General features: G+C 41.9%; 1 protein-coding gene across 1 annotated transcript; it reads left to right on the forward strand.

Moving 5' to 3' along the window:
• Nucleotides 1–4,770: 4,770 nt before the first annotated feature.
• On the forward strand, nucleotides 4,771–23,719 carry PLEKHA3 (pleckstrin homology domain containing A3). Its single transcript, XM_075829523.1, has 8 exons — nucleotides 4,771–5,087; nucleotides 9,015–9,131; nucleotides 11,198–11,353; nucleotides 16,253–16,389; nucleotides 17,014–17,178; nucleotides 18,156–18,199; nucleotides 19,061–19,176; nucleotides 21,190–23,719. Exons 1-8 carry the CDS (start codon nucleotides 5,048–5,050, stop codon nucleotides 21,315–21,317), a joined length of 903 nt encoding a protein of 300 aa, XP_075685638.1. The 5' UTR covers nucleotides 4,771–5,047; the 3' UTR covers nucleotides 21,318–23,719.

Here is a 23,719-nt window from a genome sequence, read left to right on the forward strand (position 1 = left end):
TATGTCCGCGTGTCAAACCTCGTTGTTAATGTTATTCAACCAATCAATGTTCTTTGTGTGGAAAGTAAAATCACACTAAGGGTATGTTCACACGTAGAGTCAAAAACTTCTCAAAATACTGACCTTTTTTTAAGGGAAAACAGCCCCTGATTTTCCGACGTTTTTTGAGCAACTCGCGTTTTCGCTGCGTTTTCTACGGCCGTTTTTGGAGCTGTTTTCATTGGAGTCGGCACAGTACATCGTAAAGCCCATTGAAAGTAATGGGCAGATGTTTGCCGACGTATTGGAGCCGTTTTTTCAGACGTAATTCGAGGCGTAAAACGCCTCCATTACGTCTGAAAATAGGTCGTGTGAACCCAGCCTAAATGTTATGAGCAATTTTAAGTTAATTTTCTGGAAGTATTTTTCTCTCTTAGGGTATGTTCACACACTTAGCAAAATACGTCAGAAAATCCGGTGCATATTTTTTGTACCGCAGCATGTCAATTCCTGCTGTGGAAAGTGGAATGAACAGCTGCGTTTTTCCGAGATGTCACCATCTCCCAATATTGTGAAAAACGTAGCAAAATACGCACCATTTTCTGCAGCAATTACGTGTTACGTGTGGACAAGCCCTAAGGCCTAGTTTGCACTGAATTTTTGTGCGCTGTTTTTGATGCAGTAACCGCACTAAAAAACAGTCGAAATTGCCTCCTAATGATTTCAATAGGAGACGGAGGCGTTTTTTGTCCGCGAGCGGGAAAAAACTTGCGTGGGAAAAAGAAGCGCCATGCTCTTCAGGCGTTTCCAGCTCTGACCTCCCACTGACATCAATGGAAGGCAGAGAAAGCATTTTTCGCTGTGGTTTTTGCCCGCGGCCGAAAAAGGCAGCAAGTGTTCTGCCGGCAGGCCAAAATCAAACTCAAAATTCCTTCAGACTCAAAATTGACCTGCCTGCACTTTCTTTACGCCGTTTTTCGGCCACAGCCAGAGCGGCGCGGGCAAAAAACGGAGCGAAAACCGCTTTCCTTGCCTCCCATTGAGGTCAATGGTGAGGTCAGCGACAGAAACACAGGGAAGAAAGAGCATGACGCTTTTTTTCCCGCGACTGTTTTTTTTTCGTTCGCGGGAAAAAAAACGCCTCCATCTTCCATTGAAAAGAATGGGAGGCGATTTCGGACGTTTTTTGGCGTGGCTTCCGCGTCAAAGACAGCGCAAAAAAAATCTCAGTGTGAACTAGTCCTTAACGTTTACACTGTGTTCTTTTCCGCAGCGTGGGCATGAGATTTTCTACATCTCATCCACTTTGCTGCTACTGTAAATGCTGTGGAATTTCCGCACAGAATTCTGTTATGGAAATTCTGCAGCGTTTACGCTACGCGGGAACCCGGCCTTAGGGATAACAAAACAACATGCAATTTTTGATAACAAAAAAGAAAACGTAACTTTTGTTTTGCAAAGATGTAGAGATACCGCACCTTATAATCATGTTATTTTGCAATGTTGACGCTATTAATTGAGCCATAATTAAACCCTTCCCGACATTTGTCGTAAGTATACGTCATGGAAAGCCAGTGCTTCCCGCAAGAAGCTGAGTCGGTGCCATCATCCCCGGATGTCAGCTGTATCTTACAGCTGACACCCTGCTGTAGTGGCGGGGACCGAAGTTAGCTTAGATCCCCGCCATTAACCCCTTAAATGCACCGGTCAAAAGCGATCTCTGCATTTAAGGTGTTTGCAAACTCATCGACACCCCAGCAATGAAATCGCCGGGGTGTCGGTGGCTGCACTGGCAACCGGAGGCCTAATAGTGGCCTCCCGTCTGCCTAGTACGGAAAACTTTTGGCGGGGGTGCCTGAAAAGATTCCATAGCCGCCGGCAAGATGGGGCCAGCTCAGATGAGCAGGCGTCATTGGCGGTGGATGTCAGCTGTATGCTACAGCTGGCATCCACCTGTAACGGTAGGAACCGGAGCTAGCTCCGATCCCTGCCATTAACCGCTTAGATGCAGCGATTGAACGCGATCGCTGCATCTTTGTGGTTGATAGCAGATCGGCAGCTGTGCACTGCAATCGCACGGCTGCCAACTGCTTCTATGGCAACAGGAGACCTAACAATGGCCTCCTGCTCTGCCATTACGGAAGCTGATTAGGACCCGCCCGGAGGCGAAGCCTAATCGGCTTGCTGTCAGTGAATGGCTGACAGATCTAATACATTGCACTACATAGGTAGTACAATGTATTAGAAAATTGTTTACAGTTGGACCTTCAAGTTCCCTAGTGGGACTAAAGAAAAGTGTAAAAAAAAGTTGTAAAAAATATAATAAAAGTTTCAAGTAATAAAATAAAACACAATCACCCTTCTTCCATATCAAATCCTTTATTATTGAAAAAAAAAAATAAACCATACATATTTGGTATCGCCTAGATGAATTCCTCAAGGGGTGTAGTTTCCTAAATGTAGTCACTTTTTGGGCGTTTTCACTGTTTTGGTCCATCAGGGGCTTTGTAAATGTGACCTGGCCTCCGCAATCCATTCCTTCTAAATTTGAGCACCAAAAGCCAAATGGCACTCTTTCCCTTCTAAGCCCTGCCGTTTGTCCAAACAGCCGTTTATGACCACATGTGGAGGTATGGTTTTGCTCGGGAGGAATTGCTTTACAAATGTTGCGGTGTTTTTTCTCCTTTAGTCCTACATTTTCTTTGTAAAAATTTAGATTTTTCACGGCCTAAATCCAATAATTTCTAAAAAAAAACCTGCGGGGTCAAAATGCTCACTATACCCCTAGATAATTTCCTTGAGGGGTGTAGTTTCCCAAATGGTGTCACTTTTGAGGGATTTCCACTGTTTTGGCACCGCAAGACCTCTTCAAACCTGACATGGTAAACTAAAATATATCCTAATAAAAAGGAGGCCCCAAAATCCACTATGTGCTCCTTTGCTTCTGAGGCCGGTGCTTCAGTCCAGTAGCAAACTAGGGCCACATGTGGGATATTTACTAAAACTACAGAATCTGGGCAATAAATAATGAGTTGCATTTCTCTGGTAAAACTTTGTGTTACAAAAAAAAAATGGATTAAAAATGAATATCTGCAAAAAAAAATTACAAATTAAATTTGTACATTTCACCTCTACTTTGGTTTATTTCCTGTGAAACGTCTAAAGGGTTATAAAACTTTCTAAATGCTGTTTTGAATAGTTTGAGGGGTGACGTTTTTAAAATGGGGTGACTTATTGGGGGGTTTCTAATATCTAAGGCCCTCAAAGCCACTTCACAACTGAACTGGTCTCTGAAAAAATAGCCTTTTGAAATTTTCTTGAATATGTGAGAAATTTCTGCTAAAGTTCTAAGCTTTGTAACTTCCTAGAAAAAAAAAGGATTTTCAAAAAACGATGCAAACATAAAGTAGACATATGGGGGATGATAATTAGCGACAATTTTGTGTGGTATAACTGCCTGTCTTACAAGAAGATAAATTTAAATTTAGAAAAATGCTGATTTTTGCAATTTTTCACTACATTTTGGTGTTTTTCACAATTAAATACTGAATGTATCAAGCAAATTTTAACAGTAACATAAAGTCCAATGTGTCACAAGAAAATAATCTCAGAATCGCTTGGATAGGTAAAAGCATTCCGAAGTTATGTCAGATTTGAAAAATGAGGCTCTGTCAGGAAGGTCAAAAGTGGCCAAAGCGGGAAGGGGTTAAAAAAGATTATAAACTACAAACAAAATAATTATAAACATTGATATAATGGCAGCAGAAATTGCCTACAGATATAAATGTAAAATGTATGGGTGACATGTTCTGCAGCACTATATACTGTGGCAGCTGTGACTGAGCTCAGGATCCTCCCGGCAGCCACTCCACTCTAGCCGCTCCTGTAGTCAGTCACTAGAAGGCTGTGTTCACATGGAGTTTTTTGCAGGAGGAAAATTCTGCCTCAAAATTCAGTTTGGGATTTTGAGGCAGATTTTGTCCTTCCTGCACGTCGTTTGCCGCGATTTTGCCGTGTTTTTCGCCCGCGGCCATTGAGTGCTACGGGGAAAAAACTCAGCGGAATACGCTCTGCCTCCCATTGATGTCAATGGGAGGTCAGAGCCATAAACGCGCGAAGATAGGGCATGTCCCTTCTTCCTCCCGCGAAGCGGTTTTACCGCTCGTGGGAGAAAACCGCCCCCGCCTCCCATTGAAATCAATGGGAGGAATTTTCAGACGGTTTTTGACGAGTTTTGCAGAGCAGTTTCCGCTCCAAAAAGCTTGTCAAAATACTCTGCGTGAACAGGCCTGAATGGAGTTTCTACGGGGAGCTCCTGTAATCAGTCAATAGAATAGTTTCTACGGGGAGCTCCTGTAGTCAGTCACTAGAATGGAATTTCTACGGGGAGCTCCTGTAGTCAGTCACTAGAATGGAGTTTCTACGGGGAGCTCCTGTAGTCAGTCAGTCACTAGAATGGAGTTTCTACGGGGAGCTCCTGTAGTCAGTCAGTCACTAGAATGGAGTTTCTACGGGGAGCTCCTGTAGTCAGTCACTAGAATGGAGCTCCTGTAGGCAACTTTATTCTAGTAATTTCAGCAGTGACCTGTCTACATTGAAGTTGTTCCTGGTCGGTCCTCCCTCCAGCAACTCCAATCTAGTCACCTCACTAGTAAATCGTCTAGAATGGAGTTGCTGGAGGGAGGACCGACCAGGAACAACTCCATTCTAAACACAACCGCCTCCACACTGCTTCATCCTGCACAGACCGGGAAGGAGAGAGCGGTCATGTGACCGGTGTATACCATGTGACTCGTACGTCATCAAGCCTAGCAGCGGCCGCTACACTCTAGACGCGACCGTACGGGAAGCGCAGTGACGGGAGGAGGAGGCAGCGCTCAGCTGTCTGCATGGAGGAAACCGGCGCAGTGTCCGGGGTGTACGCCCGAGCATCCCCCGGCACCACCATGAGCAACTCGGCCACCCAGCAGCGTCTGTCCTCCGGAGTGTAGTCCGCTTTGCTGCCGACATCAGCCCGCACCCGGGAGAAGGATGAGCCCACAGTGAGCAGGACCGGAGCGGCGCAGCAATGGAAGGAGTGCTCTACAAGTGGACCAATTACATCACAGGTGTGAGGCCATGTATCATACGGGTCATCTATAATGTGTGTGTGTGTATATAATGTATCTATAGTGTAATGTGTGTGTATATATATATATATATATATATATATATTTGACATATAGTGTAATATAATGTGTGTGTGTATAGAATGTACATATAGTGTAATATAATGTGTGTGTATAGAATGTTCATACAGTGTAATCAACTGTAATAAGTTGTATGATACATACTGCGTATACAGTGTACATATAGTGTAATGTATGTTAGTGTATGACACTGTATATAATGTACATAGTGTAATGTGTTATATAGCGTATGATGTACATATCGTGTAATGTGTGTTATAATGTGATACTGTGTATAGAATTACATGTAGTGTATGATACATACTGCGTATACAATGTACATATAGTGTAATATAATGTGTGTATAGAATGTACATATAGTTTAATGTCCATGTTATGTAGTGTGATGCATACTGTGTATATAATGTATCAATAGTGTAATGTATGTGTAATATAATTAATGTGTGTGTGTGTGTATATATATATAACGTACATATAGTGTAATGTATATTATATAATGTATGATACATACTGTGTATACAATGTACATAGTGTAATGTATGTTATATAATGTACATATAGTGTTATATTGTGAATGATGTACATATAGTGCAATGTGTGTTATAGTGTATGATACTGTGTATATAATGTACATAGTGTAATATATGTATTGTATGATTGTGTGTGTGTGTATATATATATATATATATATATATATATATATATATTATATATAAAATTTATCTATAGTGTAATGTGTGTGTATATAGTGTAGTGTCCGTGTTACAACACGTACATATATTTACTGTGTATATAATATCCATGAAAATTAGTGTCCGTGTAATGCACATGTTATACAGGGTGATGTGTGATGTACATCAGTATACTGTGTGTATATGTGAGTTATATAGTGTGTTTATATATATATATATATATATATATATATATATATATAGATTCTGTGTATTATGCTTGTGCTATAATACACACACACACACACACACACACACACACACACACACACACACACACACACTGTACAAAAGTCTCATTTGCATGTACTATATAGGGAAAGAGGAAGTTCTCTAGATAAGATAGTACATGAGCTGATGTGTACATACATTCTTCCTGACATACGTATGTATATGTGTTGTACACAATACCTATGTGATATGTAAATAACCTTTGTATATGAATGACGGCTGCACCTTTTTTCCTGGGTCCGCTGTGTTTGCGGGTCCTGCACCTGTGTGTAACTTTCCAGTGCTCAGAGAACTTCTCAGTATAAGGGTATGTTCACACGGCCTATTTACGGACGTAATTCTGGCGTTTTTGCCCCGAATTACGTCTGAAAATAGCGCCTCAATAGCGCTGACAAACATCTGCCCATTGAAAGCAATGGGCAGACGTTTGTCTGTTCACACGAGGCGTATATTTACGCGCCGCTGTCAAATGACGGCGCGTAAATAGACGCCCACGTCAAAGAAGTGACCTGTCACTTCTTTGGCCGTAATTGGAGCCGCTATTCATTGACTCCAATGAATAGCAGCGCTAATTACGGCCGTAATTGACGCGGCGTTCAAGCGCCTGCACATGCCGGTACGGCTGAAATTACGGGGATGTTTTCAGGCTGAAACATCCCCGTAATTTCAGCCGTTACGGACCCCCGCCGTGTGAACATACCCTAATGGTTTTCTGTCAGCACGGACCGGAGGACGTTCCGGGCAGATGTTGCGTACATGCGATCATAAATATACGTATCCGTCCTATGCGTGAGCTAGTTCCTGCATAAGGACGGATCTATACGTCCTCTGATCGCGTGGGTACTGCCACTGTACCCATGCGATCAGCGGCATGAGCACGGCTGTTATACACAGCCTGGCTCCTGCCCCATCTGCCGGAATCGAACCGCGCTCCGATTCCTGCAGTTTAACACATTAGATGCCGCTGTCAATAGCGACAGCGGCATCTGTGTTTAAGGGAGGGAGCTCCCTCTGTCACCCCATCGGTGACCCCGCAAAGTAATCGCGGGACGCCATTGTGTTTCCATTGCAGCCGGGGCCCTAACAAAGTCCCCCAGGTCTGCCCTTAGCAACTGCCTATTAGGCCATACCGGAGGCATGGCTAATAGATTGCCTGTCAGTTTTACACTGACAGGCAATAATGCTTTGGTATACTAAAGCATTATATCTGCGATCTAAAGTTCGCAAAGTGAAGTCCCCTAGTGGGGCAAAAAAAAGAAGTAAAATAGTTAAAGTTTACGAAGAAAAAAAAAAGAAAATGTGTCAAAACAAATTACACATATAAGGTATCGCCGCGATCATAACGACTCCAACAATAAAATTAACACCTTAATTAAATTGACGGATGAATGGCGTCCAAAAAAACAAAGGCAATTTTTTTTCCTCCCATTTCCCCCTTTAAAAAAGTTCATCAATAAGCCCCATGTGCCACATAATAGCACTAATGAAAATTACACCTTGCCCTGCAAAAATCAAGCCCACATACGGCCACATTGATTGAAAAATCAAAAAAGTTACGGGTCTTGGAATGCGTCGATGCAAAAACAAGTAATTGTGCAAACGTAGCTAAACATATAAAACCTTTACATATTTGGTATCCCCGTAATCGTGCCGACCCATAGAATAAAGGTAACCTGTTATTTACGCTGCATAGTAAATGACGTCAATTTATAACGTGAAAATCAATGCTGGATTAGCTGCTTATTTTCAATTCCCTCCTAAAATAATGTTGATAAAAGTTAATCAATATATTATATGCATTCATAAATGGTGCAATTGCAAAATGCAACTCGTCCCGCAAAAAAAAAAAAGCCCTGATACGGCTATGTCAACGGAATAAAAAAAAAGTTACGACTGTTTAAATGCGACCGTCAGAAAACAAAAAATAATCCTTGGTCATTGACGTGCAAAATGGCCTGGTCATTAAGGGGTTAAAGGGAAAAGGATCCTATTCACATTCTGCTTTATTTATCCACTTGTGGCATGCTGTAGTTATTTTAAGCCATGCATCTTAATCCTAGGTTCTACAGCGACAGTCATAATGTAATTTCACACTGTCTGATTGTGGCGGATCTCTGTGCATTATTGACTTCTATAGGGGAAAACTACAGACAAGTAATGTTGGGATATACCATCACTTACTAATTGCTGGGGGGAGGGGATCTGAGAGCTGGGTTCCCTATGATCCGTAGGATGAAGAGACAGCAGTGCTAGTTAATGCTCTCCACATTTCCACTAGTATTTCTGTTCTATAGTGGGAATAGAAGTGCTGGATCCATCAAATGATGGACACCAACCGTGCCTGACGGAACCCATTGAGTTTAATAGGTTCTGTCGGGTCTCCCGTCAATTTGCCGGACAAATTAGCGCCCCAAGCTCCACTCTTCTGTCCGTCAAATATAATGGAATGTGGGTGTTCCAAGAAAGCGACATGTCTTTCCACTGGAGAGTTACTTCTAGGGGAATAGCTACTTGCATAAGGCACACAACGGAGCCTCCACGGAGGCTGTACCGCACAGTGTGCACGGCTGGGCCTTAAACTGATCAGTAGATCTTGCTGATGGTCCAAGATACATTGGCACTGCCAGGCACCGTCGTGCACTCTTTCTCCTGAGGAAATGAGATAGGCCATGTATGATAAAGTAATATGCATATTTGATGAACGTGGGAATGCTATTTGCTTTATAAAGAAATTTTTCAGCTGACAGATGAAGTGTATATATATCCAGATGTGCATCGGCTGTATTTTCCGGCGGTATACTGTTTAAAGACCACCTTTTGGCATCCCATGTCTTAGTTTTTTATTTAGCTTGCTTTTCCTTAATTTTTTTCTCTGTAATTGCAGGTTGGCAGCCTCGATGGTTTGTATTAGACAATGGCATCTTATCATACTATGACTCACAGGATGATGTCTGCAAGGGCAGCAAAGGAAGTATTAAAATGGCAGTATGTGAAATTAAAGGTAAGTTTTGTCGGTTTTGAAAAACAAACAAACACGTTTCTTCATATATTACATGTGTATTTACTATTGTACCTGCCACTTAAAGGGAACCTGTCATCTGTTTAACCCTCCCTAAGGCCAGGGTCCCACACACCATTTTGATGTTGATTTTAATACATTTTTGACCAGAAGTAGATCCAAAAGGAAGGAAAAAGAAATCTGATACATCACCTTTGTTTTGTGTCCACTCATTTGTTTTGCTAAAAAAACAGCAACAAAACTGTGTGTGATACTAGCCTTAAAGGGATTGTCCGGGACATGTAAAACACAGGCTGCAGGCAGGGTAAGAATAACAAAACCGGGCATACTCACCTAGCAAATTCCCACGCTCTTCCATCGCCGCTGCTTCGGTGGTCTCCGCTCGCCTGTAAACTTTTGTAGGAAGTGATGACGTTCTGTTCGGCTGCAGCCAATCACTGGCCTCAGTGGGGATTCAGGCAAGAACGGCACATCATCCCTGAGGCCAGTGATTGGCTGCAGCCAAACGGGGCTACATCACTTCCTATAGAGGTATACAGACTACTGGAGCGGCGGGGGATTTAGTAGGCGAGTGTAGTTAGTTTTTTTTATTTTAGCCCATACCATGCCTGCAGCCCTTTTTTTTAAAGTCCTGCACAACCCCTTTAAGTGGTCCCACCAAGCTCTAGGTCATGTAAGGACCTTTCTAAATGTATACCTGTTTGTCCCCAGTATCCATAGACCTAACTATAGCAACAGCTGCTATGGTGGCCCAGAGGTAAAAGGGGGCCCACTCAAGTGTAAAACGTTGTACCTTTTTGTAGGAAATAACAAGTTTGTGGATTCCTGCTTTCTTCTCTAAGGCGCTATTAGCCATATTTTAAATTATTGCTACTTTTGCTGCTGTTTTTAGTTTCCCGTCCTTAGAGGAAAGGGGCCCATCTCATTTTGCTATGGGACCCAGCATATGTAATCAGGCCTGAAGTGTCCGCTGGCCGATCACTAGGCTCAGAAGTGTCCGGTGTTTTCATCTTGAATCTAATTTATATTTCCCTGATTCTTCTTCTCCAAATTGGGATTGGCGCACGTGCAGAATTAAAGCCTCTGCCTGCAGCGGGCAGTTTCCAATGCGCATGCGCCGTTTTACTACAGGAGGCATCATCCACATCAATCGGAAAGATGAGTTGGGTCAGAGATTAAAAAGCCAGACACTTCTGAGTTGAATAAACACCCAGCGGACACTTCAGGCCTCATTTACATATGACGCATGACATTTTTAAAACGTCTTTTTGTTTGGTGTGCTGCGCTACTCGGGACAAACAGGCATACAATTAGAAAGGTCTTTACATGATGCGACCACTTCAGGGGGGTAAAAACTGATGACAATCTTGTGAATGGAGATGAACTGCAATACTTGACCTTGGACAAGAGTAGCGTTTTTAAAAATAATCTTAACCCCTGTAAAGCACCAGGCATGATAATTATGGTTAGAACATTTGGGGAGACGAGTACCTGCTATATTGCCCCCCCCCAAACTCGGCAGTCTGAGCGCCACTTGCACAGTCCTTCTGAAAAGGATGTGGTGTTACAGGAGGAGAGATCTGTCCGCATCTCTTCCAATCCCTTTATGATCAGCTTGTTACAGACTCATGACTGGCACTTTATTAGGGATGTAAAAAAAAAAAACAGTCCAGAAATCCGCCTGGGTTCATAATCTTGAGTGGTTGATGGTGCAGAAAGAAGTGCAATAATGTTGGGCTGATGATGACGTCTGAGAGGTTGTAAACCTGAAGTTAAGTTTTTTTTGTTTTTTTCCCCAGTTTTTTTAATGTGGGTCTGTGGATTTGTTTCCCAACCATAACAGACACTGTATGGAGTTTGTACGGTTTTTGTGTGATTGTGTGGATTTCACTTGGATAAATGCATGTGTAATTTATACAAGGTCCTAGTCGGTATGTGTGTTGGACATAGAGAAATTTAATCGAAAGAGAAAAGAGGGTTTGGGGGCCTTACGGGTTATAGGTAAGATAAGGGAGTGTTCTCCATACTGTATTGATTGTTATTTCCAGTTCATTCCACAGACAACACCAGAATGGAGCTGATCATCCCTGGGGAGCAGCACTTCTATGTCCGGGCTGTAAATGCAGCGGAGAGGCAGAGGTGGCTGGTAGCATTAGGAAGCTCTAAGGCCTGTATAAGCGATAACGGAACAAGGAAAGAGAAAGGTAACCGCTTTTCATGTTTTTTTTTTTTATTACATTCTCTATTAAATGCATCCTTGCTTTGATTTATTTTCTTTAGTGTTTCTTTGAGGGAAAATACTAAAGTTTCAAAATATATCGCAAGCCAAAGGATAAAGAAAAAAAATCTCAGTGTTCCAGGAGACATTGATTTGCTCTCGTCCCTCGTCTCTAGCTGAGAAGCAGTACTACTGTATCTGCAATTAGAGCCCCATTCACTTTAGCTATATCCCACCCGATCAGCTGTACCCTAACTGAAAATGGAGGGCACAAGAGGAGGATAGAAATCTGGCAGAGAAAACAGGTGTTCACCAGGCGGTTTCATTGAAAGTCTTCTGAGACTGGCAAACAGGTTCTTTCTTCTTGACACTCATCCTCCACAGACAATTAAGTTTAGTGTTTTCTTAAAGGTGTTGTCTGAAGAGTCCCTTGACAGTAAGCAGATCACAAAGTGTCCCCCAGCTGGGACCCGCAGTGATCAGCTGTAATCTGGCAGTAAATGTTCTATTTCTCTGCAGCGCCACCACAGGGGAAATTAAGCATTTACACAGTGTCCACTCATATCAATGTGTTGTCTGTGTAATGCAGGACAGGTCCTCCAGAGCAAGACATGAGAATCCTGAACAGGGGACCCCTCTATATTAACTTACAATTCTCTAATAGGGTATATGACAACGGGTTTTCTAAACTACCCCTTTAATATCAGAAGCCAGAAGTCTTTGTCTGTTAGGTGATTACTCTTTTTTTCACAAAAAGAACCTGCATGGTGTCCTTCGCGACTGTACTATGCACTGTACTATGCACTGTAGTATACACTGTACTATATACACTCATACATACACACACACATATATATATATATATATATATATATATATATATATGTGTGTGTGTACTACAGTATATATGCTCTTTTAGTTAAACTGCAGTGATTAAAACAGCACTGAATCCCTTCACCAACAACTAAAGAGTAGATTTCAATTCTGATCTTTAAGTGGAACCTTGAGACTTAAAAAGACTATCTGATCGGAGATCACCCCTTTTCAGAATGTGGGCGCTGGTACGCCAGAACAGGAGACGTTCGTTCAGGGCAGCTTGTCTTTCTGGCTCATAGAGGTGGGTCTTGAGTGAGGGACCCCTTCTATGATGTCCATATTCCCTAATAGGGCTAATGCAAAGGGGTTGTCTTGATGAGACAACCCCTTTAAATAACTACAGACATGTCAGAAGATGTGATCAGTGGGGGTCGGTGACTACGTCTGATGTGTAAAGGTTAACCTTCCCTTTTAAATAAACTTGTCACTTTATTTCTGGTTCTCTGAATGCAGACAGCAATGTAAAAATAGATGTGATCATTCTTCTGCCACATCTATGTCTAGGGGCATGTATATGTGTGAACATGTACATACAATTTCTCCTTTAGTCAGTACAAGACCTACTTAGATACAAATGTATATACCATACACGATACGTGTGTGTCGTTTAATAATCACGCATGTGTATGTATTCAGAAGATACACTTGGATATCTATTAGGTTCTGGATTCAGCCATGGCAGACAGAATGAAAACCCCTTTGGATTACATTATTGTCTGCTTTCATAGAACTGGAACATGGGGCAAATAGGTTAATAGGATTTCACATTACAAATGTACTCCTTTTTTTTTTTTTTTTTTAACTAAACCACTTTATTTATAATGTGTTTTGGACATGTTAAGTGAAGTTTTACGTGTGGAACCATTTGGTGTATAATGCATTAAAGAGGTTGTACAGGATTAGGAGAACGTGGCTGCTTTCTTCATGAAACTGTGTCACACCTGTCCATGGGTTGTGTCTGGAATATCCGCTTAATTTTATTTGTGAATGGGGTGAGCTGCAATACCACACACAACCTGTGGACAGGATTGTCACTGTTTCAGGACATTAATACTGTACTACCCCTTTAAGAACAATTGCTTGATATAATTGGCTATATTGAAGTTGCTTTGTTAATGATTTGCAGGAATGTTGGGGATTTTCACACTCTGAACCTGGAAGAAACATTTTATGGCAGCGTGTGACTAGTTTCAGCAGTAGCCTATAAACTGCTGTAAACGGCAGGCCAACGTCAGTGAATCAAAAATTTGCTGCAGGATAATATTACAAAGATTCTGTGACTAAAGGGTCAATTCTGATACTATCTTTATAGTGGGGGGGAAATAATTTAGGATATGTTCACACGCGGCAGATTTGTTGCAGAAGCTTCTACGACTCTTTTATTCATCTAGATAGGGTTGTAGAAATCCATGCGCATGCTGCAGAAACAACCCCATTGAGAAATGTGAGTTTTGAACCCTTTATGACAATTGTCATTCTGACAGAAACTGGAGGAAAATCCATAAATATATTTGCTTGTTAAGTGCACAGTAGTTTAACGGGGTTATGTGGGATTTCACTTGAATGGGACAACACAACACGCTTTCCGGCTGGCATGGTCTTGGGGTGCATTCGCATATGTCCGTTGTATCAGCATCAGTTTTTTTGTCTCAAGTGATTACAACTGATGCAAAAACTGATGCCATCAATTGCCATCAGGCTTTTTCACGATTTTTTACTACAAAACCATCAGTTGTCATCAGTTTTTACCATCCGTTTCTACCACAATGGTCAACCAAAAAGGTCATCTAGGCTCTGAAAATGTGCCAATTTTATAAGAGTGGTATATAGTTTGTGATCGATTGGATACATGATAGATTAGATACTTGTTGTGTACCATGTCAGGGCTCTCCTTCTCTGCTCCGGCCTTGGTGCTACACTTAAGTCTGACACACACATTGTAATGTCATGTGTGTCATTCAGAGAGAGAGAGCCCAGAAGGCAGCTGCTGTCCCCGCAGATCAAATCTTCGAAGCAGCCATGGGAGCCTGAAAACATGCCAAACACTAGCCCTAACTTCAGTAAATAGTTTTTGGCACCTTTACAGGCACCCAATACAACCCTGCATCTCCTACCCACCCCACACCATGCAGGGATTCACACAACAGGGTTGTATATAGTGCCACACACCCCATGTAGTGAATGTCACAGTGCCCTCTGTATATAGTTCCACACACCCCCCTGTAGATAATGCCATGGTTCCTTCTGCAGATAGTGCCACACCCCCTGTAGATAATACCACAGTGCCCTCTGTTGATAGTGCCACCCCCTGTATATAGTGCCACATACCCCCTGTAGATAATGTCGCAGTGCCCTCTTTAGATAGTGCCACACACCCCGGTATATAGTGCCACACATGCCCCTGTAGATAATGCCGCAGTGCGCTCTGTATATAATGGTACAGTACTCCCTGGAGATAATGCCACACAATCCCCTTGTAGGCAGCCTCACACAGGCCCCTTTGTATGCAGCGCCACGCAGCCCCCTTGTAGGTAGCGCCGCACAGCCCCCTTGTAGGTAGCGCCGCACAGCCCAGAGACCCCTTGTAGGTAGGGCCACACAGCCCACAGACCCTTGTAGGTAGCGCCACATAGCCCACAGCCCCCTTATAGTTAGCACCCCCCCTTCCTGTAGATAGCGTCACTGTAGCTCCTTGAAGGAGCGAAATCACTCTTTGGCCGGGAATTCCGCTCCTGGAGTGCGCCGCTTGATGCCTCTGTCCATATATTGACAGTGACATCAGGGGCAACTCCTGAAGCGGAATCACAGCGTTGCCGACGCTGTGACCGGGCACCCTCATGACCAGTGTCGCCGTGAAGAAGCGGGCGCTTCTGAAACAAGCAGGGGAAGGGAGCCAGCGCAGCGCCCCACTTCCACCTGCTGTGGTGATACGCCATGTGCAAGGGCACAGGTTGCACACCCCTAAGGCTGGTACTGAGTGGGAGGGTAGTTGTCAGGGTCTCCGCCTGGAACGGAATCTCCGACAATGCAATGACCGGGGATTCCGCTCCTAGCTCACATCCACCTTCCCGCCGGGTGCTGCCGGAAGGTGGATGCGGCAGCACCCGGTGTTAATTCGGCCACTATTAACATAGATATGATACGGCACCGGACCTCCCTGGAAGCCGGAACCAAAAATGCTGCAGGTAACGTTTTTAGATCCGGCTCCCAGGGAGGTCCGGCGCCGTACGGCGCCACAACTGATGTCCCCCGTGCCAGAACAGATCCCATAGAAAGCTATGGGATCCGTTCTAGCATCAGTTTGCCTTCGGCTTTTCTTCAACACGCCGGAGGGAAACTGAAGCGGACGCCGGACATATGTGAACGGCCCCTTACAAGAGTGCTTCTTCGAGCTACTTACTCCTTCAAAACTAAATGGAGGAGTTTATTAACTTTTCTACCCCAGTTTTGTGGCGTAAAAAAGTCCCAAACGGCACAAAAGTCTAAATTTTTACTGCGCATTTAAAATTTTGTGCCATTTCCGCCACTTAATTTTTTAGTTAAAGTGAGAGGAGCTTAGTGGAAGGGATAGGGCCATCGGTGGCCTGACAAATTTATCAGAATTTACTCCAGAAACTGTCATAAATTATGACACTTTAACTTTCTGGCGCACAGACGGGAAGAGATGCACCTAACTTATTAAGAGGCGTGCACCTCTTAAAAAGGCACATTTTACTCCAACTTTCTTTATATTAAGACTGATGTATGAAACGCCAGTCTTAATAACTCCCCCCCCCCCCCCCCAATGAGTCTAAGCACCCAGAAAGTGACGTGAGCCCTATTAGCCATCCGGAAATGCAGAGACTGCGTTGTTTTTCAATGGGATCATTGGCATTGGCCATGTAATGACATCTGATGAAGAAAGACAGTAATGCGAACTTGAGTTTAGCAATACTTAGATTTTGTAAACTGTATTTTTCTTGTTTATCCTTTATGCTTTTCATAATTGCATTTCTAATAATGTTTGCAGAAATCAATGAAACCAATGAATCCCTGAAAACCAAAATGTCGGAACTGCGGCTGTATTGCGACCTGTTGATGCAGCAGGTGCACACAATTCAGGAGTTTGTAAGTCACGATGAGAGTCGGCCATCACCCAGCGCTGAGGTAAGACCCATACACGCAGTCATAGTGGCCACCAGGTCTTCTGAAGAATCACATGCATCATCTTCTGTTGTTAAACTATGTCTGATAATCTCCCTGCGTTTTTATTTTTTTATTCTGGGGCAGCAAGTTTTATCCTGGGATTATCTCCTTAGTCTATATAAATTGTAGTCGCTAAAAAAGTCAAAATGGCTCTAGGATCAACATACCTGGCTGATTAATACAGTGTTTTATCCAATCTGTGACTCCAGCAGCACTCAAAAGCCAAAGTGTGTGCTGGACTCCACTATCTTTCCAGCTAATCGAGTGCTTTACAAGTCCCCCTCTATCCACTCAATTCACTCTAATAGGGCACATAGGAAGGGGTCGTACCCATACTAACCCTCTTTACAATGTGTCATTGTGTATTTTTACCCCGAGAAGGGCATTCCTAAATAAAAAATTAAAAAAAAAAAATAAATATATATATATATATATATATATATATATATATATATATATGTATGTATGTGTAGGTGAATAACATAATTCCTTTGCCAGATGTGATGTTCCTTTCTCTTGCAGAGATGGATAGTGATGAGTTTTGGATGCTTGGAGTAAATTCTGCATCTTCTGTTTTGTGTTTAGAACATGAATGAAGCATCTTCTCTGCTCAGCGCCACCTGCAACACATTTATTACCACACTTGAAGAATGTGTCAAGATAGCAAATGCCAAATTCAAGCCAGAAATGTATCAGCTGCCTCCTCCTGAATCTTTGGCGTCTGCCGTATCTCCGTCCCCTGTACAAATGGTAATATACAAGAACTAGATAGAAAATACGCTGCTCCATAGAATTAAGATTTCATTGGGGGGTTTGCTGCTTGTTGATTTCTTCAAAAAGTCTTGTCACGCTTGTTGTTAACACTAGTGTAGGTCAGAAACTTAAATGACCACAAAACCTAAAATTCATCCAAAGAAAAAAGAATATGCTATCCCATATTGCAATGTCAAAACTTGAAAAATAAAAAGGAAAAGAAGTGTATTATTATTTATTATTATGAGTCTTTTTTTAATTTATTTTTTATGCTTATTTTGATGTGAAAAAAACGGCTGATTGATTTCAATGGGAGGCGGAGGCGTTTTTTCCACGGCGACTTTTAGCCACTCGCGGTAAATAAAGTGGCATTCTCTTCCTTGCCACGGTCCCGCCTCTGACCTCCCATTGAAATCAATGGGAGGCAGAGAAAAATGCAGCAGAAAGTGCAGACAGGTCGTTTTTCTGCCTGCAAAAAAACTCAGTGTGAACAGGGCCTAATAGTTACCTAATGCTATGTACACATGCACAGTCTCTGATATTCTGCCGTTTTTGAAGCAGACATTTTTTGTTTGAGGCTTTTTTTTTTTTTTTTTTTTTTTCGACGTTTTTATGAAAAACCGCTCCAAAACAGGCTCAACAAGTGACAGGCTCCTTCGTTTTACACAGCTTTATTACATGGCATAAAAAACGCCCCGTCTGACATAAATTCAGTTTTTCCCATTGATTACAATGGGAAGGTGTGTGTTGGTCTTAATTTCAGAAGCGTTTTTCCAGGCGTATTTCAAGGCGTTTGTGCCCTGAAATACACCTGTAAACACTGCGTGTGAACATACCGTAATTGTTTAACCAGGTATTGAACTTTCCACTGTTATATATAATCATAGGTGGCGGGAGAGAAAATATTATTCCCTAGAAATATTTTGATATTATATTATGCATATTTTTTTCCTTTCCTTTTTTTTCTTTATTAGATGAAGAGATCCATGAGTCACCCAGGCAACTACACTACAGACAGGTAAGACAGATGATATATAATTATCAAATAGCAAGACGTGCCCTCATCAGTACAATGAATCTTTCCCTACATAAAATCAGAATAAAATCACTGCGTTATCTCCAGCATTCTAGTACACATTTGTAATATAATTTATTTAAAGAAAGGCATTCAGACCCCTATTGATCTTTCACCGAATCAACCATCACAACATCCTGTGGCATCAAGTCTCGTAATCTTACTGCACTTACAGTAAAGAATCCCCGTCTGATGGTGGTGAAACCTTTTTTCCTCTAGACATAGAGGATGCCCCCTTGTGATTGTTACAGGTCTAGGTATAAAAATGGAATTTGACAGATCTCTGTACTGTCCAGCAGTTCCCCCCCCCCCCCAAACAAAAAAGTTTGATAATCTTTCTTGGTACTTTAATTCACCTATTCCCTTAATTACTTTAGTCACCCTCCTCTGAACCCGCGCTTGTTCAGCTATGTCTTTCTAATACACAATATTCCATGTGTGATCTGACTAGTGATTTGATTTACATAGAGTCGAATGATTTTCTTATGGGCATCTATGCCTCTTTTGACGCACCTCATTATTTTATTTGCCTTGCAGCAGCTGCCTGGCACTAGTTGCTAAAATGTATCCCAATATCTCTTTTATTGTTTGGTTTTTAAGTTGTACTTCTTAAATTGAGAAATGCGATGTGACTAGAGCGCTATCGTTGAGGCATAATGCACCAGTTGGTTGTGCAGTTTGGCTTAAAAAAAAATATGTTTAAAGATGTGTCACCTGGACCTCTTAGCGTCAGTATAATTAAAGGCTACCTGGCATTTTAGTAACCATTACATATTCTGCTCTATCTTTATGTGTAATATATAGGATCAGCTATTCCATAAAAGAGTCTTCATCTTCATTTCACCGGGTATCCAACAGGAGGCGAAGCGCTTATTCAGATACGGAAACAATTAGTGATGGACCACTGGAGGACGCTGACAGTAAGCAGTTTATTTTCTTTCAATATACCTCAATAATAATAGGCCACCCCAACACACAAGCATGTTGCTCTAATGCACAAGATTTGTTTTTTTTGTTTTTACATTGATAATGGACAGCAGCCAAAAAATTCAACACGTCAAATCGACATATCTGCCTCTGCAGGAGTGATCTTTTTGAAAGATATTTTCCAACACCACCCAGTATTGGTTCCACTGGATGCTGCAAACAGTTGGATCCTTTATGGCGACCCCTGTGGGGCATAAGAGCCATCCCTATCTGCCACATGTTTACATCAGTTACATTTCCAAGTAAACATTTTATATATTGTGCAAAGCATTTGGGCCTAACCCCTTTTTAAATAGAAGCTGGCAGATCGGAGCTGCTTTGGCTTCTCTAGCTCATAGAGGGGTGCACTGCTCTCGATGAGATGCATATGGACAGAAGTGTCATGTTGCCCTATTTAAAGGGGTTTTACCATCCCAGAAAGTGATGGCTTATTGTTAGGATATTCCATCACTTTCTGATTAGTGGGGGTCCGACTGCCAGAACCACTACCGTTCCTGATAATGAAGGGGCAGCATCACTGTGCAAGGTAAAATTCAGCAGCAGCCACGGTGCGCCACAGACCCCTCATTCTAGTGATCGGTCTTATTGGTTCTACTCCTGATTGGTAAGTGTCGTCACTTGCCCTAGCTGGATTAACCCTTTAAGTTCCCAAGAGACAACATAGGACTAGACTCAACTGACCAACACTATCGTTTCTGTCATAGTGATAACAAAAAGATGAAGGGACTGCAAGTTTAAGGAAATTCCCACTCAAATTGCCAGAAGAAGTTTGACTTTGACCGCTGTGATATGCTATTCTTATAAATCAGTGGCTAATGTGTTGTCATCATGTGGTGTGATGATGTCATGATGACAAAACATTGTACAACATTGTGTATCATTGTGCAAGGTGAAAACAAAAAAAATCAAGACTTCATCCTATCAAGAACATCTATTGATGATGGAAATCGTACAACCGTCATTATTAGTCAGGAAGCTGAAAAATTACAATTGTGGTGAAACTGTGGCAAGTGCTTCATGTGTACACGCGCACGCACGCACGTGGTTTTGCGGTAATCATAGTCTTACATTTCAAGGTTATGACAGATTTTCAAGTTACATTTCAATGTTAATAAAAAAAAGTAACTTACAATGCATCCAGTATTTATAGTGAAAGATAATTCCCCCCTCCCAAAAATATTTGTTTGTTCAAGCAAATATCCACTTTTCACAACAGAATCTTTCTTTACTCTAAACCGATAAAACATTGAAGTGTGCCAGTTTGAGCCCCCCCATCCCCACCCACACCCTTCTGCAGTATTTCTTAATGGACAAGAAGTCCAGATCAATCCCTGCCACTAAGATTACCATGCAGTGCGAATATCCTCCAGAAGCAGCTGCATGCTTGTGTAAATGGTATCCTTGGCTCTTTTTATAAGCTGCATTTTTGAATAATGTTGATTTTAAAGTGGAATTCCAGTTTCCGCAAATAAATGTCATTCTATGTGTAATGAAAAATAAAAATGTTTTCCCAATATACTTTCTTGAGGTTTTCAAGATCTCTTCTTGCTGTCATTCACTAGGAAATTTTATTGTTTACAACCAGGGGATCAAAATCTGTCGTGGTCACATTATGGACACGCAGGTGCACAGCTCGTTACAATATGTGTATCTGTGTTCTGTTTTGTAACGAGCTGTGCACCTCTGTGTCCATCACACGACCAGGACAGATTTTGATCCCCTGGGAGTAAGCAATAAAAGTTCCTATTGAATGACTGCAAGCAGAGATCTTGAAAAACTTGACTAATTGATACAGAAAGTATATTGGCAAATGTTATAACTTGTCACTGTACAAAGAATAACCTTTATTTGCAGAAACGGTAATACACCTCTAATGGTATTTTTTAATGTAATGTATTTTTTTCACGTAAAATTCTTGTTCTGACTAATGTATAATTTTACTGCAGGGCCTCCGCACTGCCCACGAGTTGGAATGAATGGTGGATTTCTTTCTGCAAGCGGCTTAGAAGATCACAAAATGAAGTCAAAGTATCCTTCTGAAGCCGATGATTCCACCGCATCTGTCTCTTCGTGAAGCTGGAGAGAAGACTTTTAGATGTTAATACACTTTGTAAACGTCCTGCTATGCAAAGGCAGCTTGTGTCAGACATTCATGACCTAGAAACGTTTGTCGGACCCTTTAGATGGATTTTGCTGCACTTTATATAATACTGTAAGAGCAAACTTTGAAGTGAGTTTTATCTTTGTACAGTTTATTTGCTAAAGTATTTTCCTACTAACCCTTCACGGTCTGAATGTGCATTCTTGATCAAACCGCTGTATAACACACGTAGAATATGCAATTATTATTTTTGTTTAACATACTGCAAACTGACAGGTTAAAACACAAGCTTTGTATGTTCGTACTTTACCAAGACTTGGAAGCCAAAATCATGGGATTGCTAGTGCTAATCTTCGTTGTTTCCACCTTTTACATCTTTATTACCCATTTGAACGTGTGCTCTGTGGTCCCTGTGTTATTGGGAGGGGTGGTGCAACTAAATCCATCAAGAATGTATACAGTTGGAATCTGTTTGAGAGATCTGTTTTGTTTGGTTTTCCCCAGAACGATACATATGTATGTAATATATATCCATGTATACGTCTGTCATTGACTTCTAGCTGACATTGACCCCTATTGATACGTTTGCAGTATATATTCCAGGAGCTTTTCCGGGGTACATGCCAAACATAGGGCTTAAATGTGATGTGGAAAGGTCCTTAATGTGCAGCCAAATTTTTTTTCTCCAGACGTATACTATAAGGATATTCCTTTGGTATACATCTGCTCTATAGATGTCTATGGGTACTGTATGGTATACAGCAATATTTTCCCCCCAGGAGTATACTGCCAACTTTATGTCTAAACGTGGCGTGACTAGAGCTTTAGACACAAGTTTTTGGAGGGCATTGTATGCAAGGCATATAAATATTCCGCTTTTAAAAAAATAAACCCAGAAAATCCACCTTTAAAATCTCTTATGCTTTTTAACACTGCGAGAAAAAAGGTACGCTGACACATAGCGCCTGAATGAATGCCAAAAGATCACTCTTTTGGCATGCATCAGTCCCATTGTGGGGTTCCGGTGTATATACTGAACATAGTGTAAAAACAAGATCTGAACTTGTAAGGCTGTTAGGCTATATTATACAATGTCACTCATAGGCGCATAGAAGTCCAGTTCCCCACCAATCAGAGCTATAACTATATAACTATAGGAGGTGTAGAGATTGAAGTCGCATCGGTCACCCATTGGCCTTTCTGCCACATAAGAGGACGGCTGTACAATAAATGATGGCAGGAGGATGCTGTTACAGAGTTTGCATGGGGTTCCAGGAGCTGCAAGTTATGACTCACCAATTTCTACTTCTGGCCAACCTGTGGTTCTCTAGCCATTGATACATTTCTTCAGCCATTACTGCGGTCTCCAGCATTTCGCTACATTTTTTAATACAAATGACAAATAAAAAGGGGTTGTCCCAATAAGATAGAGTTTTGCCCTAGTAGGGCACATGGACGTCCTAGAGGGGGGTGCCTCACTCATGACTCCTTCTCTATATGAGCCCAAGCAGCAGCTCTTGCTCAGATGGACTTAGGTCATGTATGTATGTAAAAATGAAGAGAAAAGGGGGGAATGAATATAAGAAAACTGCGCTTGGTGGTATTTTGCGTCATCCAAACCAGTCAGAGACTCCGGTTAAAAGATATTTAATTTGGTAGTTAAAAAAAATGCATTATAATCCATAATAAAGACCAGTGATCTCCAACCTGCAACTCTCCAGCTGTTGAAAGCTGTAGGGTATGCTGGGAGTTGTAGTTTGGCAACAGCTGGACTTTCACAGGTTGGGGGATCACTGATGTAGACCAATCAAAAATTGTCTCTTAATGCATTTATTTACTCACCTGAAATATTGTCTCGATACATGGATGGTCACTAGAGCCATGTTAGAAGTCCAACTACGCTTAAAAATTGAGGCTTGAGTGCGGTTAAGCACTATGTCCCACTCCCTCCCGGACAGAGATCCAGGGAGCTGAGATCTGTGCCGCTGATGTCAATGGTGAATTTCCGAGACTAATAGTACAATAATTCTGTGTTTTTTTACCGACCCAGCTGAGCCACTATTACTTTGTTAATCAACATTCACACGGTCAATATTTTTAAGCCAAAACCAGGAGTGGCACATAAACCGAGAAAAAAGTATAATGGAAATATGTAGCACTTCCGTATTTGGAGACCCACTCCTAGTTTTGGCTTACAAAAATTTACCAAAATACTGCCAAGTGGAAGTGCCAGTGCCATTAGTTTGTTTTTTGTATTAGGGCCTGTTCACATCACCGTTCGGTTTGTGTTCCAGGGTTCCATCGGAGGTTTCCGTCGGGTGAACCCTGCAACGGAAAGTGAAAGTGAAACCACAGCTTCCGTTTCAGTCACCATT

This window comes from Rhinoderma darwinii, chromosome 6, assembly GCF_050947455.1.
Source record: "Rhinoderma darwinii isolate aRhiDar2 chromosome 6, aRhiDar2.hap1, whole genome shotgun sequence".
NCBI lineage: Eukaryota > Metazoa > Chordata > Amphibia > Anura > Rhinodermatidae > Rhinoderma > Rhinoderma darwinii.

Excerpts from the sequence above, each read along its gene's own strand:
- PLEKHA3 (XM_075829523.1), top strand. The coding sequence starts at position 5,048 with ATGGAAGGAGTGCTCTACAAGTGGACCAATTACATCACAG. Across the intron at positions 5,088-9,014 it reads GTGGACCAATTACATCACAG|GTTGGCAGCCTCGATGGTTT; the intron begins GTGTGAGGCCAT and ends CTGTAATTGCAG. Across the intron at positions 9,132-11,197 it reads GGCAGTATGTGAAATTAAAG|TTCATTCCACAGACAACACC; the intron begins GTAAGTTTTGTC and ends TGTTATTTCCAG.